This window comes from Macadamia integrifolia, chromosome 1, assembly GCF_013358625.1.
Source record: "Macadamia integrifolia cultivar HAES 741 chromosome 1, SCU_Mint_v3, whole genome shotgun sequence".
In the NCBI taxonomy this organism is placed as follows: domain Eukaryota; kingdom Viridiplantae; phylum Streptophyta; class Magnoliopsida; order Proteales; family Proteaceae; genus Macadamia; species Macadamia integrifolia.
Window position 1 is genome coordinate 26,094,672 of NC_056557.1, and position 9,743 is coordinate 26,104,414.

Genomic DNA, 9,743 nt, shown 5'->3' on the forward strand with positions numbered 1-9,743 from the left:
TCACCTTTTGGCAAATTTTTCCTGATGAATTAAAAAAGAAAAAATCATTAACACAGATAATTTGATTGGTTTCGAACTCTCTAGGATTTATGACACCACTTAATAGTGATTGTGAATGCTAGTTGTTTCTTTTATTGAGGTTGAGTATTAAATTCAGCACTCTTAATTTTACTTTCATTTCCTCCGTAATAGTAGCATTGTACCGACAAAGAAAAAATGTGGGCTTTATTAGTTATGAAATTTATATTTCAATTTGATATTCTTTCTTTTTCTTTAATCACTATTTTTATAATTTTAAATTAAATAAATATGAGTCTTTAGCTCAATTGGTAGTATACTTGTCGTAAGGAAATGGTTCCATACCTTGAGAGAATGGTAGTTCGAATCTACCGAGACCTTTATCTATATTTTCATTCTTTTTAGGAGGAAAATCCAATTGCTAAATTCAAGAACTTAGTTTCCTCATAAAAAGAGACAAGGATGCCTTACAATGATTATTTGATGATGTCTTGGTGGGTGTGCTTTTGTTCATGCTTTTGATAAGAGAATTCCAATTTTTTTATGAATAACACTTTCACGATTTAATATAAGACCTACAAAACCTAGACTTTGGCCTTGCTTGGTTTCATGGATTAAGTGGAGGACAATTTTTAGGTTTTTATTACCTTTAGAGGTTTTCCATTTATGCAATTGGGCTTGTTTCAATTTAGCAACTGTGTTCATTTGATTTTCTGAATAAAGGAGATAATCCTAGGAGTTTACCAAATGAAGTGCAAAAATCAAGATGACTAAAACATTAATTAAGATAGTATATAGTAGTGGTCCTATGATATATAGATAAATTTATTGTAAGAATATTTTATAGGATCGATATGACGAATCAATGAACAAAACCAATAATACAATCATGAATCTAACTATCACATACCCGGATCCATATCGTATTCGGAAGATTCCACAAGCTTTAAATTTTCTCTCTTATACAATCTTCTTCCTTGAGCTTTCTCTCCTTGTTAGTTTTGTCTGCTCCCCTCTCTATGTAAATTATCAATTGGTTAACAACTAATGGGTATTGCTTCCTTTATATAGATGAGGAGCCGGGACTGACTCCGAAATAAAATACAAGTGGGACCCTCTCGTAATAGGACCCAATTGTAAAGAGGCCCACTGGTCTTTACACTTTAAGGCGGTTAACCGAAGACCTGAATTCCCATTAGGGGATCACTCCTGAATCGGTCTTCGTCCAATCCAGCCTGTCGATTAACATCCAACCACTAATTCGATCCCACACAGTTACTAGTACTGATCCATATATAGAAAAACGTTACATTCTCCCACTTGGGCAGTAACATGTCATTGCTTCAACCTTGGACTAGATAATCTATTATCACAAAATAGGAAGTGTTGAAAGTAGCTCACCTTAAAACATTACACCCTTGGACCAAGTAAGAACACATACACCCAATCGTAAGCGTCATCACATTTTAAATTGACATAGGACACTACACGTCAAAGTGCATGTACTCTCACCCACTTTTGGGCTACGCACGTGTAAAGTAGTGGTATGAAAATTACATGTCACAGTAATCGAATATGTCAAAGCTAAATTAGTCCTGACTTCCAACTAAAGTTGCTAGTTATTCTACACTGGGAGCTCACTAGAATCATTCTTCACATGGTAAACTACCACTAGAACTACCAAAATTAGTTACTTCATATAGAAGCTCACTATCCTTTTTATTAAAAAGCTAATGGGGACTGGATCCATAAGTCATTATAAACTAGTTCAAGACCTCAAACCGAGTAACTCTACTAGATTAGTATATACTAGCCCAAGTCCTCAAACTGAGTATCTCTACTAGCTCACATAATAGTGTATCCAATTTTAAACAACCTCTGACACTTGAGGGGGATAATACTACACATTACCTCTACTATCATTCAGGGCTGATAACAAGTACACATATAAATCACACAAATAATATGGCCATAAAAGCATCAAGCAACAATAATATTAAAGCATAAATGCAAGATATTGTTGAATAAAAAAGATTTAACAAACACTATTTGTATCAAGTACTCCCACTAATAAAATACATCAAAGAATCCAACTAATATCATAGGAGTCAAATGCTCTTTAATAAAAAAAAAAAAAAAAAAAAAAAAAAAAAAAAAAAACTTTAGAATGAATCATTTGTTAGTGAATTTATCATCACACAAAAATGAGAAAATTATATTACTCCCATTGATCTTGAGTATATACTCTGATCGATAATATTATCCTTATTGAAAACAATATGATAAATTTAAATTAAACTATTCATCTGACCTCTTAGAATTATCAATAATATCCACTAAAGGTCTTGGGTCCTGTGTGTTATAAGTCCACCACGCTTCCATCGTGGACCCTTAAACATGTAAGTGTCTTTCAAGTTTAATCTCAACCTTAATAAAAATTATTTGCATCTAAGCAAACGTAGCTCTGTTTGGATGTTTAGTAATATAAAAAATGAATCTGTAAAGGTCATCCAAAAGATATTGAATTTATCAAGCAAGATCTAAAACTAGCATACCATATGACTATCAACAAAGTCAAAAGAAAAGAGTTTCCATCTGAGTGACAGTATATAAGCTACATTATTCAACTTTTAAAAACAAAATCAAAAGATTAAATAAATAACTACTTCTACGTAATCTAATTGAATTCTCTCGTCATTTCCTACATATGCAACCATTCCCATCACTTAGTCTCTTTCTATTTCAAAAGCTCTTTCAATATTTCTTGAAGTTGAGTACACAATGCTGAGGTCTCCTTTTCCTTCATGTTGATGAAATTGTAACATTCAGCTTTCTTGTGGCTGACATTGTTGCAGTAATTGCATTGTACTTTGAAATTGTTGGACCCTCGCCCCTTTTCTTTTAAATTCTCATGTCTAGGTTTATAAATTGGCCATTGTTTCTAAAATTTTGAAATTTTTTTTTTTTTTTAAGACTCTTGCCTTTCTGATCTTCGTTTTGAGGATCCTTGTTTGCTTCATCGGTAACCAAGTACACATTATTCTCATTATTTTTCTTTGATTCCTCCTTTTGCACGAGGATGGAAGTCATCTACTCAATATTTCATTCTAGGCTATTTGCATTGTAAGATGTCTTGAGGGAATCAAATTAAGCAGCGAGAGATTCCATAATCTGCCATACTAGGAATGCATCAGATATTTTCACTTTCATAGCAGACAACTTGTTCGCATACTTAGCTATTTTCAAAATGTGATTGTGAACTCCACTAACACCATCATACCTTGTGTTTGAGAACATCTTCAAATGTTCCCCTTTCTGCCTTGTCAAATTTCTTAAATTTCTTAGCAACTGCTGTCAAAAAATATGTGGCCTTCTTTGGTTCAATTATACTCCCTCTAATAGACTTATCAATGGTGTGCCTTATAACCAAGGTACACAAACGATTTGATTCCTCCCACTCTTTTGAGAGAGCCTTGGCTTCAGCATTACTTGCAGTCGTAGGTTTAGGAGGCTCATCAGTTAACATAGTAATGTCCAAAAGCATGAGTGCTAGCGTCACAGTTAGGGATTCAAGCCACTCCTCATAATTGCCATTGAGTGCCTTAATTGACGCAAGGTGGGATACCAAAGCTGGTAAACACAAAAATTAGTTTATCCAAAAAATATGCATACAAAGCATATATCATAACAATGCCACTAATAAAAATAATAAATATGACCAAGTGGGAAAATGATCAAATTTCTACTAGTCTCGTTCCCATAACAAAATAATAGAAAACCCCAAAAGAACTGGGTAAAAGGTCCTACGTCATTGGGGTCACAACTATGGTGGCAAGATCGTCCAATACACGATGGACTCTTTCTAAGCAAAACGAAATGCTTGAAACAACACTTCATTGGAAATCCCATCATATGTGATGGCAAGACAAAGACTCTCAATTCCATGAAGCTCAATAACATCACCCTTACTCGATCAAGCGGGATCAACCAAATAAAGACTCACCTGTGATGACAAAAGAGCACGACATTCGTCATATGGTCTCCTCGAGGCAATCTATAAACACAGCTGACAGCGGTCCCATGCCTAAGAAACTAGCCCGTTGAACCGAAGCATCATCAGTCAAGTCATGGAATCCCGTCAACAAGATTGCAAATAAGGCCCATGGGTTCAGTCTTGGGTGCAATACAATATTATGGACTATTTCAGCCTATCAAATGGAAACATTCCAAGCCTAAGTCCATGTTAGTGACCCACTATGATAATCCCATAAATAAAATATCACATGGCACATCCCAAAATTACAATCGTGGTGGGTAAATTGATTTATAAATCTTAAGAAATCTAGTGTAAATGCATTATCACAATTGTTAATTAATATTTGGTTATGTTTATATAATAATTTATGCACTTTCTTATGCACAAATAGGTTATTTGCGTTTGGTTTTACATCATAAACTAAACCAAACTAAATTCTATTTCTATTTATGTAAATAGAAAGCATAAAAGAAGGTAGAAATAAGATTATTTCAAATTTAAAGAATAATCACTTCAATTGGTCACACTTACAATTTCAATTGGCTGACCATAAGCACATGAAACTCACTAAATTATTCAAATCAATTTTCATGTATTGGTATAGGAAAATAAAAATAAAAATTTAAACGATACCCAAGAATGTAAGACTATTGCATATCATTGAATAACTATTAATATGATGTTATCATAGATTCACTGCAACATCCACTTAATTAGAGATCCTAATGGGTTCAATTCGGTTTGGCATGGTCCGAATTAAATTGAATGGCTTGGGTTTGATTTATCATTAAGTAACAAAAGAAGAGAAAACTTCAAACCCATTTCGTACGGTAATAGTTCACTAAACATAAAAAATAATAATAATAATAATAACTCAATTACATATCTTTCCCAATAGGAAACTACAATCTTCTTTTCAAATTGATTCGGTTTTGTACTTTATAGATCAAAGGTCTGAGACTTGTTAAGTTATTGAAAATGGGATCGATCAAGGTCGATATTAATTTAATATTAATTCAGATCGACCTTCATCAAATAGAAATGCCCTTGGTTTTAAGTAAAATAAAAATTATTGTTTTACCCCTCATTTACTAATCCATCGATATGGCATAGTAAAGAATTAGAATCAATTAAAACTTATTCCAATCTGATCTAATCAGTTCCAATCGATCCAATCTGATTTAATTTCCCAAACCATATTCAGCTATCATGTTTGGAAGCTTACCTTTTTTGTAAGTTTCTTTAAAAGAAAAAAGAAAATCTTGTTTAATAAATAAAGTGAAGCAAAATGTCCAAAGCAGAACTTGCCAAACCAAAAAATAAAAAAGATAAGAACTTTATTTGTTACCTCATAAAAGAAGCATAGAAAAAAAAAAAAAAATTTCCAAAACCAAAACTTACCAAAAAATAATAAACGAACTATTGATTGACTTTATTTATTTATATATATATATATAAAGTCAAATATTGATGAATTTGTAAAGTCTTCTATATACAAAAAATTTCAAATTCACCTTCAAGTATGATCACTAAAAAAGAAAATTCGTGAATCAAAGAATAATCTATAGGTGGAAAAAAATACAACATAAACCAAGATCAAAACAAAATTCCTATAGATTGAACAATCAAATCGTTCAAAACAAAATCCATTAAAAGAGACAAGCTACAAGAACAATACATTATTCAATGATCCGATCATACCTCGCTCTAATACCAAGTGTAAGAATATTTTATAAGATCGATATGACAGATCAATGAACAAAACAAATAATACAATTATGAATCTAACTAACACTTCCCAGTAGTGTTCATTACCACTTAATGCAAAATAGATTATCAGCAATGGTTCTTCAACCTTGTAAATTTTTCTAAATTCATGAAACACAAAGAATATATTGTTTACTAAAAATTGACTTTGAATAACAAAAGAATGAGACATCATTATCATTTCTCTCCGAATGCTTTTAAAATTTTGTGCAAAATACTTATATCCTTTATTTTCCATCTATAAATTTCCCCCATAACTGAGTTTACAAATATAGATTACAAATATGCTACCTATATAAAACATCTAATATGAGAAAACTCCGAAATTAACTGCTACTTTTGCAAAACTCCAAAACTAACTTCTCATTCTGCTTCAGTGAAAAACTTGATAAACATATACAAGTTCTGAAAATCTTGAACCCAAAAGCAATTCAAGTAATAACTTGTTGATGCTCTTACAATACAAGAGTATTACTAGTCTACAAATTGTCCCATTAAGGCTTTCCATCAATGCAATACCACCAATAGCCCTCCCACTCTTTTGGGATACAACTCTTAGTTTCCCCACCCCACTAAGAAAAGTTTTTTAGCTTTCAAACACATAAGAGGCATTGAGACTACAACCAATATTCATTAATTGCATTAATTTCAAAGGTTATACTATATTTCATTCAAAATAGAGTTGTAGAAAGCCTTGGCATTATTTAATTGGAAAACTACCAAATAAAAGAGTAATAGCCAAGTTCTGTTCTTGATCCTTTGTGGAGAGAACGTAGATGAAATAATTGAAAGTTAAGATACTTTTTACATAGATTCCGGTGGAAGAGAGGGAGGGAGGAAGGAAGGTACACTCACCTCTTGAAGAAAGTCTCTTATTTGAATACAGTTAAACTCAAAATCTTTCATAAAAAGAAAAAAATGATTTTGTTGAGTCAGAGATTCTAGGTGTTGCGATGCAATTAAGAATCTTCTAGTTTTGTATAATTAGATCAGAAGGCCTATGCCAAGGGAACCTCATTCCTCTAGGTGAAAAAAGGAAGAAGGTCCACTACCCTCCTCTAGCATATAACTAAAGAAAACTGTGGAAATGACCATCAACTATTAGATTCAAATTTAGTGGGCAACCATCAGCTATCAGATTCAGGCACCTAAATAGAAAAAAATATAAAGGCTAGGTAACAAAAACACTAACAGATTAAAGGCAATATTCAAATTTTCATAGTACAATCATATTCAGTGAAGGTGAAGATAGCCATAAAGGCGATTTGTCAAACTTCAGCAAGCAGTAAAGTCTAAATGACTAACATTACCCAAATTTTATTAGGTATTTAATCCAATCCCAGAGTTCATAGAAAACAATAATATAGTTGATTAAAGAAGCATAGGAAATAAATATTTAGAGAAACACAGGAATCAAGGATATTACTTTCTACCATCAGGACTTATTTTTTGAAATCGGTGCGACACGACAGAGAGTGAAAGAGCCAGACGTGAAAGAAAAGGAATAGAGGGAACAAAGGTGTGTGTGTGTGTAAAGAGTAAGAGAGAGAGAGAGAGAGAGAGAGAGAGAGAGAGAGAGAGAGAGAGAGAGAGAGAGAGAGAGAGAGAGAGAGAGAGAGAGAGAGAGACTTTAGTTATTTTTATAAAATAATGAATAAATATCGAACGGTTCTAAGATCCATAATTGGAAGATTTAATTTTAGAAATACTAAATTAAAGAAGTTGAATAACATAAGGATTTTTAAAATTTGATCTGGGTTTTGAAAACTTAAAAACTAATACAGTAGATTGATGAAAATAGTAGCAGAAATTAAAAATGAATCAATGTTGTATCTGAATAACCAGATTAAAATGAAAAATCAATGTTGTAGAACTGATTAAAGGATAAGATAAGAAGAAGAGAAGACGTATAATTCAGGATTCACTATCTGAATTACTTCCCTAAAATCACCACCAAGTCCTCAAATATTCTGAATCCAAATCATTGGGGGAGGCTAAGCCTCTGAAGTATTTTTATAAAACTCTAAAAACATAATACTCAATCTGATCCTAATTCCTTCCCATCAACCAGCTTGTTATGGAAGGTTTTCTAACCTAATGGAATCACATTTTTTTGTTGAAATCTCAACTACTTAATAATACTCTAACAATAACAAGCAACCCCTACTGATAAGGAAATAACCGTTTTGTACAGGCTAAAAAGAAAATACTTAATTGACTCCATCTGAAAAGCAAACATTCTCTATCGTAGGCTTAAAGACTTGGAATCCTAAATTGACTAAATTATTGAAACTGACTTAAAAATAGATCTAGAATTTATAATCTTTTTTCTAGCCTATTTAAACAACTTATCAATACTAAAATAAACAATTTGCTAATAAACAAAGGGGAAAATGGTGGTATGATTCTAAAAATGAAAACAAAAACATCCTTAATTCAAACGTGATGTTGAATCACATAGCAAAAGTCATCAAACCCCACAGTTTTGGAAATCTCATAAGTAATCTAGATTTGGTTGCTTATGCAAAACTTCACTTATGTAAACAAAATTATTTAGATGCGTTGGCTGAATCATTATGTGATACTTGGTTCGCAATTGAAATCATTGTATTCATTTTGGTTTGCAATTGGAATCATTGTATTCAACTGAAGGCTCATGTAACTATGGAAGGTCTCCATTGGTCTATTTCTTAATTCTCTAAGATATGTATGTTCAACTTTACCAAAAAGATATGTATGTTCGAAACCATAAAAATAATTATAAATCACAAAGATATAACAAATTTTATTAAAAAAAAAAAAGGAATAGAAAGGACATGGGTACAAAACTAAGTAATGAATCTACATCATTTAGTAGAGAGTATGTACAGATTTCCCAAAAGTAATGATCTTATAACGATCAACATAGTTATTAAACTCAAAATCGATGTAACTAAACCCAAAAATATTAACTATAAATGAAATAGGAGCAACAAGGGCAATATGTTCATGGTATAGAGCTAGTGTTTCAGGTGCTCTTAACTCTACAACAACAATAGCCTTGCAAGTATTTAATGAACTACATTGAAGGGGAAAAATAGAACACATGCAAGCAGCTTGACACATTTTAGTTGCATTCATCATTTTAAGATCTTGATATCCATAAGATGTTCAACTTGAAAACTTAATATGCTTGTTCTCGTAATAGTACAAAAATTCTATCATTAGAAATCTGATTTGAGGAACAAACAATTAATTGATATCTACTAATAACAAGTTGATGGCAAACAATCTGCTACCAACATAAAACAATAGAATAATAAATGCATCAGCAGCCAAGATCCCACATCAATATCATAAATTATTTCAATGAAATCATTTATGTTGTTTAAGTATTCAAATGCAAGTGATAAAAGCAAGTTTATGTGAACAACTTACCTGGTAAGCAGCCTTCATTTGATCCAAATCTAAGGGATAACTACACAATACTATTGTCCCTCTAGGTGTTGAACTAACCAATAGATTTATAAAAGGCTTGGTTTCATCAAATGGCAGAATAGTTGTTCAACATCAAATATCAATATTGCTCATATGTTATGAAATGTAAAGAGCCACATATGGGACAATCCGAAGAATGCTAGCATCGTTTCCTCTAAATAAGAAACAAGCCTACATAAATACATCAAATCCAAGAGAGCTAATAATCTCAGAGAACATAAATGAAAACTCAAAGAATCTAAAAATCTCTTAAAAAATCTTAAACTTGCTTTAGTGATTTCTTTAGGGATTGGTAGACATCGCGAGAATAAAACCGTTCAGTTCTTGTCTATAGAAGTCTAGAATAAAATAATTAAAAATATTCAATAACTCATCCAACATGAAAAATGAATCCAATCGCCTTATTCCATTTTGAATCCAAAAAGTCCATAAAAACAATACATAT

The 9,743-nt window shown here is 31.8% G+C and overlaps 1 protein-coding gene across 1 annotated transcript; it reads right to left on the bottom strand.

Moving 5' to 3' along the window:
- On the bottom strand, positions 1-4,046 carry LOC122072615. The gene is made up of 3 exons (XM_042636983.1): positions 4,022-4,046; positions 3,299-3,648; positions 1-21 (listed from the first exon to the last, which is right to left on the bottom strand). Exons 1-3 carry the CDS (start codon positions 4,044-4,046, stop codon positions 1-3), a joined length of 396 nt encoding a protein of 131 aa, XP_042492917.1.
- Positions 4,047-9,743: the final 5,697 nt, after the last annotated feature.

Bases quoted from the DNA above. Each gene is read 5' to 3' on its own strand.
- LOC122072615 (XM_042636983.1), bottom strand. From the start codon at position 4,046: ATGTCGTGCTCTTTTGTCATCACAG. The intron at 3,649-4,021 runs GTGAGTCTTTAT...TGTGTTTACCAG, and splicing joins GTGCTCTTTTGTCATCACAG to CTTTGGTATCCCACCTTGCG. The intron at 22-3,298 runs GTATGATGGTGT...TTAATTCATCAG, and splicing joins AAGATGTTCTCAAACACAAG to GAAAAATTTGCCAAAAGGTG.